The sequence below is a fragment of the Lepisma saccharinum genome, chromosome 28, assembly GCF_977018435.1.
Source record: "Lepisma saccharinum chromosome 28, izLepSacc3.1, whole genome shotgun sequence".
Classification (NCBI taxonomy): Eukaryota; Metazoa; Arthropoda; class Insecta; order Zygentoma; family Lepismatidae; genus Lepisma; species Lepisma saccharinum.
The window spans coordinates 2,587,009-2,608,001 of NC_139256.1; the positions used below are offsets into that span (position 1 = coordinate 2,587,009).

At 39.0% G+C, this 20,993-nt stretch overlaps 1 protein-coding gene across 6 annotated transcripts in view; it reads left to right on the top strand.

The window, feature by feature from the left end:
- DAAM (disheveled-associated activator of morphogenesis-like protein) overlaps positions 1 to 20,993 on the top strand; it is a 460,107-nt gene that overhangs the window by 335,270 nt on the left and 103,844 nt on the right. For 5 of the 6 annotated variants that reach the window (XM_083114203.1, XM_083114204.1, XM_083114205.1 and 2 more), the window contains 3 exons: positions 1,154 to 1,457; positions 6,280 to 6,341; positions 9,174 to 9,366. In XM_083114203.1, coding sequence (XP_082970329.1) covers positions 1,154 to 1,457; positions 6,280 to 6,341; positions 9,174 to 9,366 — 559 coding nt within the window. The remainder of the gene's footprint in view (positions 1 to 1,153; positions 1,458 to 6,279; positions 6,342 to 9,173; positions 9,367 to 20,993) is intronic. The other variant, XM_083114201.1, reaches the window with a different exon arrangement.

The following is a 20,993-nucleotide window of genomic DNA, read 5'->3' on the forward strand; positions in this document are numbered from 1 at the left end:
TCATGAAGGTCGTCCATCCACGTCTATCGTTGCTAGTAATGTTGATGCTGTGCGTGATATGATTGAGAGAGATCGGCATGTGACATACTGTGAGATTCAGGCATCCTTGAACATTGACATGAAAGCAATACATGTGATTTTGCATGGTCATCTGAACGTACGGAAACTTTCAGGCCGTTGGATCCCACACAACTTGACCGAAACTCAAAAACAGGCTCGTGTAATTTGGTGTAAAGGAATGCTCAAAAAATTCAACCGAGGCAAGTCAAATTTGGTGTACTACATCGTTACAGGGAATGAAACTTGGATCTATTCATACGAACCCAAAACTAAACAGCAATCCACTGTTTGGGTGTTTCAAAGTGAGCCAAAACCAACAAAAGTTGTTTTTTCGAATAGTGCTGCCAAGCAAATGATTGCTTGTTTCTTCGGTTATACCAGACGTGGTGCAACAATAGCTTTAGAAGATCGAAGGACTGTAAATGCTGAGTGATATACAACAATTTGTTTGCCAGAGGCCATCAATGAATTGCATAAAAAAAACCCAAGTCGTCGCATTATTCTTCACCACAACAACGCCAGTTCCCACTCAGCACACCAAACTGTTGATTTTTTGTCCAGTAAAAATGTCGAATTAATGACTCATTGTTCGTACTCACCTGATTTATCACCTAATGACTTCTTTTTGTTCCCACACATGAAAAATAAGATGCATGGTGAGCGATATGTGTTGCCTGAAGCAGCTGCTGACGCATACCGAACAGTGGTTTCTGAGGTATCAGTTTCAGAGTGGAGAAAATGCTTTCAAGATTGGTTTGAGCATATGCAAAAGTGTATCAATCTTAAGGGTGAATACTTTGAAAAGCAATAAAGCCATTCCCAGTATTTCACATGTCTGTTTTCATATTGATTGCAGAAACTTTTCCAGCAGCCCTCATACTGGTCATAGGTCTAGACGCCAGAGCCTTGTTTGCCTGCAAAAATCAGTTACTGGGGTGTACTATGTGGAAGTGAGGTGCCTTACAAGGTAACCTCTTACATGCCCTATTGTAATGCAACAGAGAATCTAGTGCATTCATCGTCATAATTAATATAATAACCATGTAGCTTTTCTAACATCCACGTTTTAGTGCAACATCACTTATTATTCCAGGATTCCTCATTATGAACAACGGCTCAGAACACTACATTACAAGAAGCGCTTTTTAGTTTGGGTCGGAGAAGTGCAGCCCCGGATTAAGTCCATCATGGAAGCATCGAGGGAAGTGCAAAGGAGCCGGCGGCTGCGACGACTATTGGAGCTGGTCTTGGCCCTCGGGAACTATATGAACAGAGGGCAGAGGGGAAATGCATCTGGCTTCCGGCTGAACAGTTTGAATCGCCTCGCTGACACCAAATCAAGTTCTGCGAAAGGAACAACATTGTTGCACTACTTAGTGGAAATACTGGAGCATCAGGTACGTACCCAGCAGAATATTTGCCACTGTTCAAGTTCTGGAATTTCAAACAAACTCATGAAACCTGCCATTTCTTGCACAGATGATTGTGTAGTTCTTTCTTTTTGTTTTGGTTATTTTACATTGCCTTTTGTAACGTGCATTTAATGTAACATTGTAATGCAGAAGTTTGGTCTGAAAGAAGTAACAGCCAGTTAAAGGAAGTTGATCTTGCCAGTTACTCAGCACTGGGCAGTTAAGGTTAGACGTCTTCCTCCCCTTGGAAGGTTGAAACCTGGAGATGGCGGTGACTTGGCATATCACTCAAAGGCAAGGCCTTGGCCTTGATATGACAATAATGTCAATCACCAGCTGTCAATCTTGTAGTGTCAATCATATGATCAGGTGTCAGGCATCAAGTGCCAATCATCTGATGGCAATCAAGTGATAACACCATATGTCAATAGATGTGACACACATCCCGTGCAGACTTACCTAGAAGGTTACGCATCTAGTAAGGATGTGCCTGGCAAGGCTTTCCTCATAGAAATAGGACTGTTTGCAAAGATAGCCACCAAAACAGGAAAGAGCATACTTCTGATTGACAGGCTGAGTAATTAGGCAAGGTCAACAACAAATTACAAATGCTGAAGATTGGAGAATTAAGTATGTGGTGTGTATCGAGATGCTGCCCGAGCTCTTACAGTGTGCAAGTTCAAAGGTAAGGTTACAACTGAGTTCAGTCTTGTTTGGAGACTTAATGCTCCCCTTGTTAGTCAACTTAACTGATATGATTCGGTTAGATCAGTGGTTTCCAACTTCAAAAGGTCCGAGGGCCAATATTATATCCAGCATTTGATTGGCGGGCCGCTTTTTTTTTGGGGGGGGGGGATTACAAATTACAAAAATTGTAAGTACTGAACTGAAAATGTAGTACTTTTGCATGACCTAAATTTCTTAAATGAGGCAATAAATACAATGGAATCACAAATCAAAATTGTATAATTACAATTTATTTCACAAAAACCCAATGCTTATGGATGAATTGAAAGAAATTAAAAACAAACCATACAAATAATAATCCTTCATAGTAAGTGTTCCATGTGAAAATTGAGGCCGATCTGCTTCTTTTATCAAAGTTGGAATGTCCACTTCAATTTCTGTATTTGAAAGTCTCAGAAGGTGAAGCAGTGAAGAATCTGCCAGTCGGCTTCTGTAGCGGTTCTTGATGAACTTCATTGAAGAAATAACACTTTCACACGTGTATGTGCTGCCGAACATCGATGTCATTCTTTTCCCAAAACTACGTAGGTTTGGAAAGCTTTCCTTTGAAAGGTATTTGAAAAACTCTGGCCCCTTTTCTAGCCTAGTTTGAAGGAACACATCGCCTTGCAAATCACACAATTCAAGTTGGAGAGAAGCTTCTTGTTCTTCGATGTTAACGCCAAGAGGATTGCTAAATAGCTGGATGCTGCTAATTTCACATGACTGATTTCGATATTTGCCCAAACTTTAACAATCAGTCACAGCACAATCAGAGTTGGAACACTGTAAATCTCTTCGTACTTTGTGCGTAGTAAAACAGGTCTCTCTAGCGCCGCTCTGCAGTTTGTTTCTAAAGACAAAGAGTGAAGCCTTCGCGTAAGCGGGCGAGTTCATTCTGCATAGCGAAGAGGTGGAATGCATGGTGTGAAGAGAAAGTTACATCACTTTAGATTCTTCTGTTGATCATTAATGACTGCAAAATGAATTCTACCTATGATATTGTCTTTCTTCACAGAGCTTCCATTCCTTCAGTAAAAATAGAACGTATTTTAATAAAAATACATAAAATTAATGTATTTTGCAAACTGGTTTACGGGCCGCCAGTTGGAAACCCCTGGGTTAGATCACAGCCTAGGATTAGCATACATGTTAATAAAACTATATTATTTCGAATTGTGAGTGTGTCTAATGTTTCCTGAACTATTGCCCTCAAGTAATGTCTCTCTCTAAAAGAGTGGTGTTTCACTTTCTACCCTCTGGATTAATTACAATTACCAGGGTGAATGATGAACTAATGAAATGCATTCTGTACAGATCAGAATGACCTTTACTGGTTTTTATGCAATATTAATTAATTTCGAACTTGATACATGGTTAAAGGATTAATTCTTCTGCGTATTTTTATATGTTATTGCATGTATGTATATGTGCTTGTTTGATTATGCTTTTGCTGGATATTAGATTCCACTGTTCTTAGCTTCCCAGTTGGGGGAGCTTTCTTTCTAAAAAGTCCGTTGCTGTGGAAATTTCCAGTGCTACAGGATGAACGTCCATGGACTCTCACCTGGACTATAAAAGGGACAGTTGGGCTTAACAAAAAAAAAAAACAACAGTTATTTCCCACCTTCACGATGACGAAGAACCTTTCCTCTTGAGTTTAGTCCACTTATGGTGGCTAGACTGATGATAAAAATGTAGCATTTGGTGTAAGCCAATCCCTGTTTGCAATCCCCAAGTCCCCTTTAGAAGAGCTTTGCATATTCAGATATTTCCAAATAGAATAATAAAAGAAAAGAAGTAAAGGCGTAAGGAAATGCATTGAAATGATTGGAATATCGTTAAGTCAAGGGTAGACCTGTAGAGATAGTTATGCTAACTCTGCGGTAAAGAAAGTGCGAATGGTGTAAGCCATAGGTACACATTTGTTGTTTTAGAGTTTTGTTGATTGACTCTTGAGAATGCACCTGTGCAAGCAAGCAACTTGTAAATAATGTACGCAGAAACAATATACAATAAACCCTATAGGGTTTATAAATGTAATCCTACAGATGTAATGCTTTGATTTGAAGGTAAACTCCATAAAAAAAGGTACTGCCAAATCAACAGCAGTTTCTTCACTCTCTGTACTAGCGTAAAAGAACGTAGGGACAATACATATAAATGTTATGTGTAACCCACCCTTTTTGTAATTCCGGCATTATTATAAATCTACTCACGAGACATCCAGGGTAAGGTGTGGAAGGAGACAGATTTGAAAGGAAGCATCCTGGGCCGGATTTAAAGAAGGGAATTGGGGGCGTTAACACAATTCATACCTTAACAAGTCATGCCTTGCACCTTTTGGGTACATAGTACACTGAGAACTTCACTGTAAAAAACTCTTATGAGAAATTATTGTGGTAAGCATCAGAAAAAAAAAGTTGGAAATGTTATCATTGGTTCTGATAGCCAATTGGAACCAATTGGTGAATTAGAATGTGTTGTGTTCAGTTCCAAGTTGACTTGGAATAAACTGGAATCCAATAGCTCAAGAACTATGGCCAACAAGGTACAGTTTTTATAAAATGCAGTTAAAACAAATAATTATAATAATAATAAGCTGCAGACTTCTGTATTCCATGAATCACGATTGATGTAATCAATGTCAACGTATATCAGTGCTCAAAGTGGAAATTCTTAGCTGGGGGGATGCTTAGTCGCATTTGTGGAAAGGTGAGAGGATGCTTTCAAAAATTATCCTAGTTGGGGAGATGTTTTATGATAATTTCCTTAACTAGGGGGATAGTAACCCCCACTTCAAGCACTCATGTATACAAAAAATAATTTTAAAAACTCTCCACTGTACAATTGTACAATGCAGAGATGAAATGAACTGAGAAAATTCACTCTTTTTGTTGCTAGATGTTAGAATCCTTATTATTATTATTATTATTATTGAAAAAAAATATTTTTCTTTTTGAGAAAGGGGCATACATATAACAAAATCTTGGAGAACACACAAACTGATTATATTTGAAGTAAGTCTTTATGCTTTCCTGATGATTAATGATGAAGAGATTCTCTCAGGCTATCACTTCTGTCCTGAAGATGAGAATTATGTTAGCTCTCGAAAGCTTGGAATCATTTTCACAACTCACCTGAGAGAATCTTCTCATGATCGTATTTTATTATTGTAGAGTGGCTAGTCCTGTAAATTTTGTGTGTGTGGTATGTATCTTGGAAGTTCAAGCTTGGAAATGTTCTGGCAAGCCAGAACAAAACATCATCACAATGATTAAAAAAAAACACTTTAATAGTAACATTTGTACATTATATTATTTTATAAGACTGAAAAGTGTGTCAATTTCACACTATTTCTTAACATTTTCAGCATTAGGTCTATATATTATTTACTACAAATAATTGTCCTAGTTTCTGAATTAAAAATAATTTGCGTACTGTCATTCCTGCTTCTTGCCGATGTCTGGTAGCCCTATACTTTTCAATATTGGTAACACTGATATCAGCCAATATTGATGCAGCCTCGGTTTCAACATAAATGCAGTGTGTGCCTTGCAGGATTGAATGTTGATAGCATCCAGCCATCCACCTCTCATCCAACCTCCATGATGGAGTGGTTAGCACAGCATGCTACAACACCAGGTGTCCTGGGTTGGAACCCTGGTCTGGCATGAGTGTTCTTTGTGTCCCTTCATCAGTTTCATCATATCATCACTCATCCTCATCTTTGTGATTAGCCAAAAGCAAAGTAAAATAAACCAAATCAATCAAGCATCCACGTTTCTACCTCTTGTGTCCCATCCATTACTAAATAACTTCAATAAAATATTGAAACACATGTGGTTTACTTAAAAGAGCATTAAATCATTTGAGAGGGAGGAATCTATTACAAATGGAATGCACACCTCTTGGAAATCAAATTAATTTGTAGTTTTTTTTTCCACTGGAACATCCCAGAAAGTAACATGTATTTTAAGAATTATTATATTTGTTGCTAGTCACATATATTGTTGGAATTTATGATTGAGTTTGTTCAGTTATATTTCCTAAGTAACATAAGAAATATTTTTATTTCTAGTTTAAAGATATTCTGAAGTTAGAAGAGGATATTCCACATATTAGAGAAGCTGCTAAAGTTAGGTAAGTGTGTTCTTTGTTTGTGTTCATACTAGAAAAGGAGAAACAACTTATAGTAGAATCTAAAGGAAAGTTAAAGTTAATCATTGACTTTCTTGAGCTTGTCAAATACAAGGAGGTGCAAAAGTCATCACCTGATTTTCTTAGCCTATAGCTTGGGTTTTAAATTAAACAAAGTAGGTTTTTTGTGTTAAACTTTTATTGATACTTGTAAGTTTTATGTTCTCAATTTTTAATGATAACATCCAATAAATTACCACCATTCGAATTGATGCAAATTTGGGCTCTTTTTATTGCGTTTTCCATGGTGTTGGAAAGAATCTGCGAGGAAATTTCAATTTCATGCTGAATATTTTCCTTTAGTTGCTGTAATGTCTCTGGCTTATTCACTTAAACCAATGACTTCAAATATCCCCAAAGGAAAAAAAATCTGGAGGGGTCAAATTGGGGAACTTGGCCGGCTGTGGCAAATCACCAAAATGGGATATTACTGCCCGGAAAAGTGTCATGCAAAAGAGATAATGTTTCGCGGGCTATATGTGGGGTATATTTATTCATTTTCGCACACAATGAATTTCGTGAGTATCTTCTATTTAACTGACAAAACACTACTGATATAAACAACAAGATGTCAAAATAAAGGTCAGTTCAAATAGGATGATGACTTTTGCACCACCTGTTATGTGGAAGATAGAAAGCTTGTTGTCGATATAATATATGAAATTTATTATTGTGTGAAGCCATTATAATGTTCCATGTTAATGTAAAAAATTGTTATTCAGCTACATTCCAAACACTAGATATATTGAACATTGTAACATAACTTGACAAAAGTCACAACATGTACCTCTTTATTTCCAAATTTTGGGCTCCACCTGAATCCTCCATCAGGAATGGAAAAAGCTTCTTAGCAAGAGTTCACAACATTGGCCTTGAATTTTCTTCCAGCAGAAGAAGTATGCTAGAGAACAAAAACCCCATAAGAGCATGTGTAAATTATTTTTCTTGTAGTTTACAGTTCTTACAAGCACAAACACAATTTTTACTGTTGTGTTTCAGAATACAAGTTCCCATCATCAGACATGTATTTCTAGTTTGAATAATATTACAGTTAACTGTAAATGTCTGATGAAGGAATCACGTGTTCTGAAACGTAACAGCAAGAATTGTGTTTATGTGCATGTAAGAACTGAAAGAAAAATAATTCTACAATGCAAGCAATATAGTAGACTAGCCAAAGAGCTTAAAAAAACTTTTACCCACATGGAATGCTAAAACAATCAGTCGTAGATCTAACAGGAAAACTAGGGTGGATGCCACCAAATGTTTTGACCTTAAAGGTAGAGGCGAGGCATACAGTCATCGGGAGATGCGGGGATGACCAAGAAAAATAATAAAAATATTATTTTTTAAATATATTAAGGAAGAACAAAGAAAAAAGGAGTCAGGGGTCAATTTGAAATATTCATACAGAAATCTCTTCCGTAACTTCCACTTGCTGACATTACCCTGTTTGTATATCTATGGATGTCTGGTATACATCAAAGAAAATATTAGTATTTTTGAAACCAATGAAGATATCCATAGCCTGAACACGAGAAATAAAGATAAAATTCTTACTCTCTACAAGAAGTTGCCCAGAGAGATAAGACACGAACCAAAAGTGGGAAGGTTTAAAAATAAAATCAAGACCATGCTAATTAAACATTCATTTTACAGCATACAAGGATATACAGAGACACAACACTCATCATTTGAATGCATACAGACATATCTATTAGACTGAGTGTGAAGGACTCAAGGTCTTGTGTATGTGTAATCAGAATAAATGTTAAAAGGTATGGTTAGTTACCATACACGCAGAGCTTGCTGTTGCACATCAAACTGAAATTGTCAAGTATAATATCTTTATATGCAAGGGTTATGATACACCAATATATATGTGTGTATCTTATGTTAAAATTACCAAACTTTATTATCGTGTATTTCTATTTGACATGTCATATACTACAGATCTACCTACTTGTACAAAATTGTAGTCCTTAGATGCAAATAAATCATATCATATATATATAAACCATGACAGTGGTGTCTGAAATATATATGTAGCTGCCTCTACAAATGGAAAATACTCCCCTTAGCCTTGTAGGAGAAATTGTTTGGTATGCTCCACCCTATTCAAGACTCATTTGTATCACAAATATTACAAGAATTACAAGAGTCAAATGAAAACCTTAAAAGTCCAATAAAAATTATAGGGCAGACTGTATGCAGCTCAAATTTACATAAGGTATCAACTGTTATTTACAAAATGACCTCAATGCTGCAACACTAATGAAGTGAGCTTCAAAATGCCATTTTTGTTATTTTAAAGTTGGCGCCTCCTATGCACACTTGAATTAGCAAAGAGGAGTGGTTTCTTACCCTCGTGTCAGCCTAAAACTTACAGAAATTTTTCGGCAAATGAAAATTCAATATCTCTGTGCATGCTTATCACACCAGCAAGTTTACTAATCGAGGAGGAAGTTCGACAATGGCCTCAGTTTCCAGGCAGATGGGTGGAAAGGCATTTTCAGTGGCTCATAAGTGACTCCACGTGGACCTCAAAGACTTACTATTCTTAAGGTATACAGGCACTAATCAAAAGTTGAAAATATATGTAGATCAGCAATAGGTCTGTGCTACCATACATACAGAAATCTACTAGATAAGAAACAAATTAATAACAACACCCTGTATTGAGGAGTTGATGGAATGGTCAAATGACACATGTATATTCTGTCACATTCTTGGTCCTTTGGATGTTAATGTGTAACTTCTGTCTTGCAAAAACAGCATGGGTGAATTGGAGAAGGACATGGGTCAGTTGAGGAACGGACTGAAGGAGGTGGAGCGTGAAATAGAATACCATCGCTCGCAGCCTGTCACCTTAGGGGACCGCTACCTCCCAGTCATGAAGGAATTCCTTTCCTCAGCCACCTGCCGATTCTCAGAACTGGAGGATCTCTTCCAGGATATGAAAACCAGGGTAAGTTATGAATTTTTAGTAAGGTAATAGTGTGTGTGTGTGATAGGTTTATGCAGTTTTGAATATATGGAGGTGCATGTGTGTGGGTGTGTAAGTTTGTGTAAATATGGATGCATGGGTGAGTGAGTCAGTGCCTATAAAAATGGATGAATCGGTGCGTGTGTGTGTGTGTGTCTATATATATAAACACACACATCAGTGTGGATGGATGAATAGGTAGTTGTGAGTCTGTATGGAATGTGGATGTGGTGTGTATATGGATGGATGTGTGTGTGTGTGTGTGTGTGTGTGTGGATGGATGAATGAACATGTGGATGTGTGTTAGTGTGTATGCATGCATGGATGGATGAATGAATGAACATGTGGATGTGTGTGTGTGTGTGTGTGTGTGCATGATTGAACGAACATGTGGATGTGAGTGTATAGTTACAGATGAATGAACATGTGGATGTGGTATTTGATTGATTGAATGAACATGTGGATGTGTGTCTGTATAGTTGGATGAATGAACATGTGGATGTGTGACTGTATAGTTGGAAGAATGAACATGTGGATGTGTGTATGCATGGATAGATGAATGAATGAACATGTGGATGTGTGTGTGTGCATGATTGAACGAACATGTGGATGTGAGTGTATATAGTTACAGTTGAATGAACATGTGGATGTGTGTGTTTGATTGATTGAATGAACATGTGGATGTGTGTCTGTATAGTTGGATGAATGAACACGTGGATGTGTATATGTATGGGTGAATGGGTAGATGCATTTCTGTTGATTGATTGATTGATTGATTTTGTCCATGAATCACATTGTTTGCATTTACATGCTGTGATATCCCATCCATAGGCGCAGACTCCATGGGGCTTGGGGGGGCTGAAGGCCCCCCCCCCAATGTTAACGATGTGGTGACAGGGCCCCCGAAATAATTTTGCTTAAGGGGATCTAATGTATTATTTTGCTTCTCTTGTAAAGTTTACTCTGAATTGTGCCACATGAACTTAACTTTAAATACACATTTGAAATGTTCTAGACCATCAACTTTGGGGGGAGGGGGGGCTGAGACTGCTAAACAATCAACTTTGGGGGGCTATGACCAGAGACAGCAAGACACATGCATTATTACTATATACTAAGTATATAATTATGAGTATTGTTAACATTTTTACCAAAAAAGTTTCAAATGAAAACGTGCATGAACTAGGAGAGTGAATGGGAAGTTCAGGCTACAAATGGCTCTCACATGACATTCAGAACGAGATCATTGATATATTAGGGAGATCTGTTTTGCGCTTTGTGGTAGCAGATGTTAAAAGTCTAGAATATTTTGCTATTATGGTTGATGAAACTTGTGATATATCCATGCGTGAACAATTGACATTTTGCATTCGAACAGTAATTGAAAATTTTAATATTTTTGAGGAATTCATGGGCTTTTATGAGATTCCGAACACTGAGGCCAAAACTTAAATAAGGGAGAGAGTGAGTCATTCATTAATTTATTTCAGTGATCAGAGGCCCCCCCCCCAATAATTTTGACAAGTCCACGCCCCTGATCCCATCTGTACAGATGGGACAGCTGGAAGTGTGACAGTAAGGATGAACAGCTGATAGTATATCCATATTGATGATTGTCTGTATTCATAGATGAACAGATTGATAAGAGTATTAATGAATGAATGATGTGTGGTGTGAATTGATGAATGTGTAGGTTTTGATGTCTTTATGGAAGGATGGATGGGTTGATACATGTCTGGATGGGTGGATGAGTTAGTGGATTTGTGTCTGTATGGATGGATGAATGGTGGATATGTGTCAATATTGATGGATGAATGACGGTGTGTATATATGAATGTACAGGGTGATTCAAAAGTCCCAGGACAACCTTTTTCCTCTGAAACAAATCTGGTAAAGGCAGATCCAACTTCACCTGGGTACATCAGTGTAACGGGCCCAGGGACATGGCTGCCATCTTGAAGTCCACAATATTGGATCGAGGTCAAATTTTTCAAATGGCAAGGGGTCATGTGGGGGTATTAAAACATATTAGAATTTTCCAAGAAATTCAATGCTGCAATTAGTTTTCTGATAGCTGTAACGGTGTAAAAGTACTGACACTGAAAGATGGTAACCATGTGCTGCAGTACTTACTGGTATGTCCTAGAGGATGTACTCAATGTGGTTCCTATCATGCCGAACACTCTTCAATGTGGAGATCCACTATGCATGGACCTACATGAGCATCTGGGAGAACATTTGATCACAGGCCCACATGATGCGGTAGCGGTAGCGAAGTACACACGCTGTTTCAAGTAAATACATAGAATAAAGTCCAGTGGAGTGATGTCATGGGATGTTGGTGGCCATTGAACGACAACACTGGCTGATCCATTGACCGGGGAGTTGCAAATCCAGCTATTGACGAACCTCTAGTCTGTAGTGAGGTGGTGCTCAATCTTGCTGGAAATAATGGGGACAAGGTGCCATCTTCTGTGAGAAGGGACGGAAACACTGTATCCTGAAGGAGTTCAAGGTAGCACTAAGCAGTGAGCGAGGTGTCGAGGAATATGAGACTGATGATACGGGTGTCCCATATGCCATACCACACAATCGCCTTCGCACAGACTACTTCCTTGGATGCATTGAACCAGTGAGAGGTTGTATCACTCCAGTACGAGTGGTTCTGATAGTCTACCTTGCCATTGACATGAAAATATGCCTCGTCGGAAAACATGATGCTCTGCGAACGAGGGATCTTGGTGTTGGAGTAAGGCCCAGGTACAGAACTCAACTCGCAGGAGCGGCGCGTGCCTTTTCAGGCAGGCAGGCACATTTTTCTTTTGGGTGGGGAGGGGGCAGTTAACATCTATATTCCTCTTTAAAGTTTTTGAAATGGCCATGTACCCCCAAAAAGTTTGTTTATCCTTACGAAGATATTCTGCATATCAAGTTGCTGGAACACAGACACAATCACACAAATAAATAAACACGTACAGTAACTATAAACTCGCGAAAAACTAATTATTTCATAAGCGACCAATATGCACAGATGGAATGCAATGCAAACTCACACACTAACTCAAATCCAAATCCGTATTACAATGGGAAGAAAGGAGGATCTTTTTGAAAATACGAGGGACTAGTTTGTGCAACAAAAAGTGTTGTCAACTTTTCAGGTCGCCGGAACAAGAGCAAAGAAAAGCATTCGAGGGATTTTTTTTTATCTTATTGCTGCAGGCTGGAAGAACAAATAACTGCCTGCCAAGTGTTGGAAACACTGAACAGTGAACGAGGCAAACTTGAATGGGCATCTTGTTCACTGCCTAGAGACTGCTACGAATTTTGCGCTTTACCATTGTGAGGTGATACCATCCCTTGCCTATGCTGTAAATGTTTGGATCAGTCAGTGACGTCACGTCTCAGGGCAGAGCTGAGATTTGACTCTCTCCAACAGGACGGAGAAATATATTAACCTCGCACAGGGTGCATACCCTGTAAGTCTGGTTGCAGCAACGTAGGAGTTGAGGGGGAAAAAACACAAATTTTAGTTACTCGTATATACCGATCATCTCTTCAGATGAACTTTCTATGTTAAAATTGTTGTGGGGCAGTGCCCTAGTTGCCCTTTATGTAGCATCGCCACTGTCAACCCATCTATCTGGGCCATCCTTTGCTAGTTTCTGATGCATTTGTATCTTATATAGATGCTACAAGGGTCGTTCAAGGTTGACCGGGATTTTCATACGTAAAAAATCGATGAATAGCCGGATCATGATGAAACGTGCAAGTGACGTAATGTATTCCTTCGCGAGTAACTAGTGCCCGGCATGACGTATTTCGCGCATGCGCAGCAGTTGCAATGACATGGCGGCAAGCAGTGTGTCTGTGGCTGTGGAGCAGCGGTGTGTAATCAAATTTCTCGTGAAGGAGAAAGTTAAACCAGCTGAGATTTTCAGATGATTGCAAGCACAGTATGGTGAACAAACGATGTCACGGACAAGAGTGTACGAATGGTGTGAGCAGTTTCACGAAGGACGGGAGCTGGTGACAAATGAAGCACATGGACACATTCGCCCGACTGCAGTCACACCAGTGAATATCGCACGTGTTGAGTAAATGATTCTTGAGAACCGGCAAGTAACAGTGTGGGATATTGCTGCCGAGGTGAATATCAGTGTCGGGAGAGTTGAGACAATCATTCACGACCACTTACGCTTCCGCAAAATCTGTGCAAGGTGGGTTCCCCATCAGCTGACATTCGATCAGAAGTGTACACGCAGGACGGTCTGTGAACAGCTTCTGAATCGGTTTCGAGCAGAAGGTGATGAATTGTTGCAATCCATCATCACGTGTGATGAAACATGGTTGCACAATTCAACCCCAGAGACCAAAAGACGCAGCACGGAGTGGCAAGAAAAGCAAAACGCAGCCGTCCGCTGGAAAGATCATGGCAAGTGTCTTCTGCGACATGAAGGGCATTATCCATGTGGATTTTCTAGACAAAGGGAGCACGATTAATGCCCAGTATTACTCCACATTGTTGAGTGGTGCTGTACGAAAGTCCATTCGCAAGAAAAGACCTGGGATGTTGTCTGGAAATGTCATTCTTCTCCATGACAATGCCCGCCCTCACACAGCCAATGTGACAACAACAACTCTGGCCGACATGCGCTGGGAAGTTCTGCCCCCTACAGTCCGGATTTAGCCCCCAGTGATTATCATTTGTTTGCACCCCTTAAAGACCATCTGGGAGGGAAGAAATTCACGACAGACGAAGCACTACAGAGCGATGTCCTCCAGTGGCTACGACAACAACCAAGTTCTTTCTACACCAAAGGAATTCGGGAGCTGCCAGAACGATGGCAATGGTGCCTCGGCGTGCACGGAGAATACTTTGAAAAACTGACATAGTTTGGTGTTTCTTCTGCTACCTATTTCCTCTGCAGAAATAAAAGTCCCGGTCAACTTTGAACGACCCTTGTATTTGTTAGTGTGCAGAATCTGAAAAATTAACTGCTGACTGACATTATGTTCTGCTGATAAAAGATGGGTACTCTTTGTTGGGCTTTTTGCTATGACTGCGACGACCATCGTGGACATTACCTCGTCAGTCACCATTTTCAGACTGCCACTGCAAGGCGTGTTTGCTACACTTCCTGTTTCAGAAAACTTGGCAATCAAAGACACAATGGTGCTGTGAGAAATTGGAGCCCTTTCAGGGTGTCTGTTGTAGAAGAGGGCAGCTATGACAGAGCTGCTGCTTTCCCCAGCTATCAGGATCACCTCAATCCTTTCTTGCAATGTTGTGTTAATGCCATCACTTGTTATGTGCAACAAACAGATGTTTCAGTGTCAATATAACTTTTGTGCCGTTACAGCTATCACAAGACTAATTACAGCATTGCATTTCTTGGACAATTCTAATGTGTTTTGATAACACACATGACCATCTTGCCATTTGAAAAATTTGACCTTGATCCAATATGGCAGACTTCAATATGGTGGTCATGTCCTGGAAGCACCCTCCCTAACACATGGGCCCCTTACCCCAATATACCCATGTGAAGTTGGATCTCCCATTACCGCATCAGTTTCAGAGAAAAAAAGGGTGTTCTGGGACTCTTGAATCACCCTGTATAACACATTTATGTATAAATGCATCAACAGATTTATATATATCTGTATGGATGTATAAATGGACGTTATGTGAGTATGTGTGGATATGTGAGTGAATGTATGTCTCTTTATGTGTGGCTATAAGTCTCTCTGAGTGGTTGTGTGTTTCTATAGGTGAGTGTGTGTGTGTATGGAGTATGGAATTAAGTAAGGCTGCATAACTATTTGAATGGATGAAAGGGTTTAAGTGTTTCAGTATGGATTGGTGAATGAATGGGTGGACATGTGTCTGTATGAATGCATAAAGAAGTGGATATGTGTCTCCATGGTGATGAATGGGTGAATGTGTGTCGTAGCAACCTATCTATTGTTAATACTGAAGTTAAAATTTTCAAGTGGGCCACTTTTAGGCTAGTTATACAGTATTAGTTAGTTAAGTTCAACAACACAATAGCTCGACTTTCTTCTGTTTGTAGAAAAACTAAGAATGATGACATAAAATATATTCTAAACAAAGTATTCAAAGCTATCAACTAAAATTCTCCCAAATTGTTAATGGTATACTTTTCATGCATGAGAATACTAGGATTCTCAATAAGTTTTATCTTGTTACAAAACTGGGAGAAATAAGAATTTTCTTCATTCAGTAAAAAATAAGCTGTTTTGTACAAGAATGAAATTTGGGGTCGCATTGTGGGGATGACAGATTATATGCATTTTAAGGGCTTAGCTCTGTGTGAAAATACCAAAATTCTCAATAAAGTTCTTCTGTTTTGAGAACTGAAAAAAAGTGACAAAATTTGTTGCTCATGTGTAACTTTGTGTATTTAGTATTTCTATAGTGATATTTTGGATCCTACTGTCAAAATAACACAATATATAAGGCCCAGTTATACATGAAAATACTTAAATTCTCGATATGATTTATCTCGTTACAAAAATTGGCAGGTTGAAGTGTTATTAAGTTCTAAAATAAGAAAAATTGTGTGTGCACCTTTTAGAATTGATGGTATGATCATTATTCTCAGTAACAATCCCCAGTAAGTGTGGAAACATAGCTTACCTCTTGAAGATGAATTGTTGAGATTGCATCCATGTTCACATTAACATTGAAGATGATGTTTCATTTCATTACTCCTTACAGGCTTATTTCATTCCTTGCTGATGTAATTTGTTGCAAAAGTATCTATTTTGCTTCCATAGTAATGATTCAAAACACTGATGTTCTACAGCACAACAATTAACTATAAATACCATAGCAACTAAAGATATTTGTTAGTATCGTCTCATACCCTTAGGTATGGGGGGATCTTTTGGGAATGTAGCTCACTAATCATCATTCATCCTTGATGGTAAAGCACTCTGCTCGCGGTGAGCTTGGTGGTAAGGTGCTAGAGGTACTAAATTTACACACTTGAATGGCAACACATGACACTTGAGTTTCACACCCCTAAAGACTGGATCAGCATGGATATACCTGTCTCTGTACTCCAACTGAATATCTGCTGGGAGAGGTTATGCTTGTGACTGTACGTAGAGTCTGACTTGCGACTAGCGTTAACACACTCTCCCTGGAACCTCCTCCTCTCTCTCTATTCAATCGTAACTTGCTCCTCAATCACTGAATTAGAACTCACCCCGAACTCTTCCTCTCAGACATTTATTGCAATTCAATTTACTAAACAAATGCACAGTCAGGACTGTAGCCTCTTCCTGGATTTCGTCCGTTTACATGTTTATACCGCTGATGACCAGGAAGAGCTTCAGTGCTGTCTGACACTGCATTCCTGTGATGTTTCTGAATATTTCCTGATTGGAAAACGATGGTTGAATGACTGGAAGTTGGAGTTCGTTGTTCATAATAATTAAAAGATACTACGGATCGTTACGGTATTCACTATGCATTTAAATACTTCTTCACCTGAAAATGTACAGTTGATTGCAAGTGATAACATACAAGTGTTTTTTCTTCCATCTAAAGATCCAAAGAAAAGATATTTTTTTTAAAATGTTACTCCTTATAATATAATTGATGTACTGCTAAAATAATGTAGCTTCCAGTATAAGGCAAAAGACAGTTTTCAAATTATGCTAAGTTTATCAGAGAATAAAAGGTGTGTATGGGGAAAGCACTGACTCACACATAATATTGGAATACAGAAAGTACAGTAGGGGAAAGATATATTTATGCAAAATGCTAAATAAATGAAATATATCCAAAAATAATTGACAAATTTGTTGCTAGATACACATTCAGGGTGGAGCAGAAAAACCTGATATGTGTGCCATTATTATTGAAAAAAGAAAATTATTAATTACACCAACATTAAGTGTGGAAAATAACACCCATTTTGGTTCACACACTGCTGGAGTCTTCTATCGCTGAAACTTCTAATCACATTTTCCAGCATGTTTCTCAGCATGGCAGCTAGCTTGTGTTAAGTGCTAATGCACCCAAAATTTTAAATTAAAAATCCAGCAGTGTGTGGACCACAATGAGTCCCATTTGCAAGATGTTATTTTCCGCACCTAATGTAGGTGTAATTCATAATTTTATTTTTTCAATAACAATGGCATACATATGGTTAGCACATGAATAAAGACTTAACTCTTTTCTAGTCTTCTTTTGACTATTATATTATTTTATAATTCATCAGGTTTTTCTACCCTACCCTGTATTATAGATACCTGTGCATGCTATTGAAATGTTCCAGCAATAGAAGAAAAGAGATCAAAGTCAATCCACCCTAACTAACTAACTAACTCTCTAGCAGGGGCGGCGCCAGCAATTTTCGGCCAGGTGGGCAGTAGCTCCATATTGATAAATTAGGGTGGGCAGTATAAATTTAAGACCATATATATGTGCATGTAATACGTATATGTATCCCCCTCTCTCTTACACTCCCGATTTTCTTCTTGCTTCTTTTCCCTTTCCTTTTCTTGTTTTTCTCTTTATTCTTTTCTAATCTATTGTCGCATCTTGTTCCATTTCCTTTCGCGTTGTCTCTGATGGACACAATTATTTCAACGAAGTGTTTATCCATGCGCAGCCATACATTTATAGTCACATTTTTTCATGCATGTTAATACGTATAATGAAATAAATGTGAATTAAATTTAAGCTTGTGTTGCATCACATTTTGCACTTCGAAAACAAAACAAAAAATAATCAAGGCACATATACTTGATTTTATGTATTCGGCGACAGTGATAGAAAGTGCGATGGTAGATGGCAAAATGTGCCGGGGGGAACTGCATCCCCCACCTCCCGCTCCCCCTAATTGACCGGAACTGAATGTTTGGATTAAAATGAACGTCTTATTAGGAATGATTTAAAACACACACGAAAAACCAATTCTTTGTTCATTGTCCATGAAGTATTCTTAATCTAATGAAAGACTATTTTGACAAATTATCACTCATAAGTAATAAACAAGTAAGATTGAGAAATCTATTCAGAATTGAAGAGATTGTTAGCTAAGCTGATATTCGTTTTCTGAACTAAGTCGTGTTACTCATGCGGGAGAAGCAATACACGCAGTGGCGTCTCGTGACCTAAAATTTGGCCGGGGCTTATTTTTTTAAAGAATTTAAAATATAATGACAATTCACATGAATTACAAGAAATAGGTATTTTTTATTCTAGACTACAAAACTGGACATACTTTTTTGAAGGAATTTAAAATGTAATGACAAATTACATGAATTACAAAAAAACGGGTATTTATCTTCTTCTAAACTACAAAACTGGACTTATTTTATAATACGTGTATTATACACGTATGGTTACATGAACATATTTCTTGAGGTAACAAAATTATTTAGGATACAAGGAATTCATCGAAGTTGATCACCGTACCAGCAATAATTCATCTAGGCCTATTTTTCATAGAGGAGTTGGGTTGCAATGGCATGACTATTTCAAACACATTAGAATGTCAACCTGTGTCCTGTACAGCATATCCTGCAAACTTTATTCTTGCAGGACAACGAGTCCCTGCCGCCTGGAACCACAGTGGAAGTAACAATTTATGGTGGTTTGTACAAGGTGGTTATAATTAAAGTGACGGTGTTCAGAGTGGTACAGCACGGGCTGTAATGAGAGTAGCAGTCTGAAACTTCGTAGATATGATAATGAAGCAATGCGCTCGCGAATTATGCAATATGAAAATAGTTCCAATTCTCACCACCAGGGTAAAAAATGGCGCTGTAAGCAGTCAAAACGTGGAATTTTCCGTAACTCTGACGTCAAAGTCGGTGACATTGCCTAACCATTGTGTGAGCTCCCTGGTTGTTGTTGGTGACGCTTGTTGCTTTTTTTTCCTTTAGTGATGTGAATGTTCGCCGAACATTAAAAGTTTGATTTTTCCCGTGTAAAAAGCAATGGCTATTGCGAAGAAAGACCGTGCACTGCTAGTGAAGTTGTTTTACCAGAATGGGAGCAATAGTAACTCTGCACTGCGGAAATATCGCCAACAGAAAGGGCTGAGAAGAGGGCCCATGTCAATTAATGGGCTGAAGAAGATGATGAAGAAATTCGAGGAAACAGGTGAATTGGGTGTTGCACCAGGGAGAGGAAGGCGGCCCATCCCCGTGGAAGTTGTGGACGAAGTTGCTGTAGCTGTAGCTGACCGTGCAGCACATGCCTCAACTTCTGCAACCAGTGCTAGAGCTGTGGCACGTGAATTGTCACTCCCCTGGTCAACAGTTCGCAAGGTATTGCGGTGCATTTTACACTGGTATCCCTACAAGATTCAAATTGTGCACCAATTGAAACCCCAAGATATTCCACAACGCCGTGAGTTTGCCCATCGGTTTTTGGCACGCATGGAAGTGGATGACATGTGGCCGGGGAATATTCTGTGGACTGACGAGGCGCATTTTACTCTGGTCGGTACAGTGAATACTCAGAACTATCGCATATGGGGTTCCACTCGTCCACATGTTGTGCAGGAACAACCATTGTACTCAGTTTACGTGACTGCATGGTGTGGGTTCACTAGCTCCTTCATTCTTGGTCCGTTTTTCTTTGAGGAGATGACACCTCGAGGGCCTGTTAGGTGTACAGTGACATCTGCACGTTATAGGGACCTCCTTGTGCAACACGTGATTCCAGCTTTGCAAGAACGGAACTGTGAACACACCACCATTTTCATGCAAGATGGGGCAACACCACATGTCGCTCGCCACGTGAAAGATTTGCTGCGAGAAACCTTCACTAATGACCACATCATCTCTAGGCAGTTTCCAGATGATTGGCCTTCCAGATCCCCCGACCTTAATCCATGTGACTTCTGGCTGTGGGGATATTTAAAAGATCGTGTCTATCAGGGACATGTCCGGTCTCTGCCTGATCTGAAGGCTAGCATACAACGACATGTCGCTCAGATTTCACCAGACATGCTGCGAGCAACCGTCGACCATGCCGTGTTACGAATGCAGCATGTTGCTGAATTGGGAGGCCATATTGAACAGTTCTTGTAACCATAGTTCCTAATAAACATGCCAGAGCCATTGTTCTCATGTGTTTGATCTTTCCTGCCTTTTTCCTGTAACTATACCACGTTTTGACTGCTTACAGCGCCATTTTTTACCCTGGTGGCGAGAATTGGAACTTTTTTTTTTTTTTTTTTTTTTTTGCTGCATAATTCGCGAGCGCATTGCTTCATTATCATATCTACGAAGTTTCAGACTGCTACTCTCATTACAGCCCGTGCTGTACTACTCTGAACACCGTCACTTTAATTATAATCACCTGGTATTTTGAGTGTCCGCGTGTGTTTGTTTTCGCCCCTTCGTCACTTACGTCTAATCGCCATTGAACCTTATCGCCCTCATTATCAAAATTAGCAGAAAAATGACTTAAAATAAAACAAATCATCCACAACTTACTCTTCCAAAAATGGAGTTTCATTATTACATACCACTTCGAAAGTTGAAGTGGTAGTTTCTACTAATGAAACACGTATTGCACAGTGATCATTAGTAGATCAAGGCAGTTAATTCCGTGA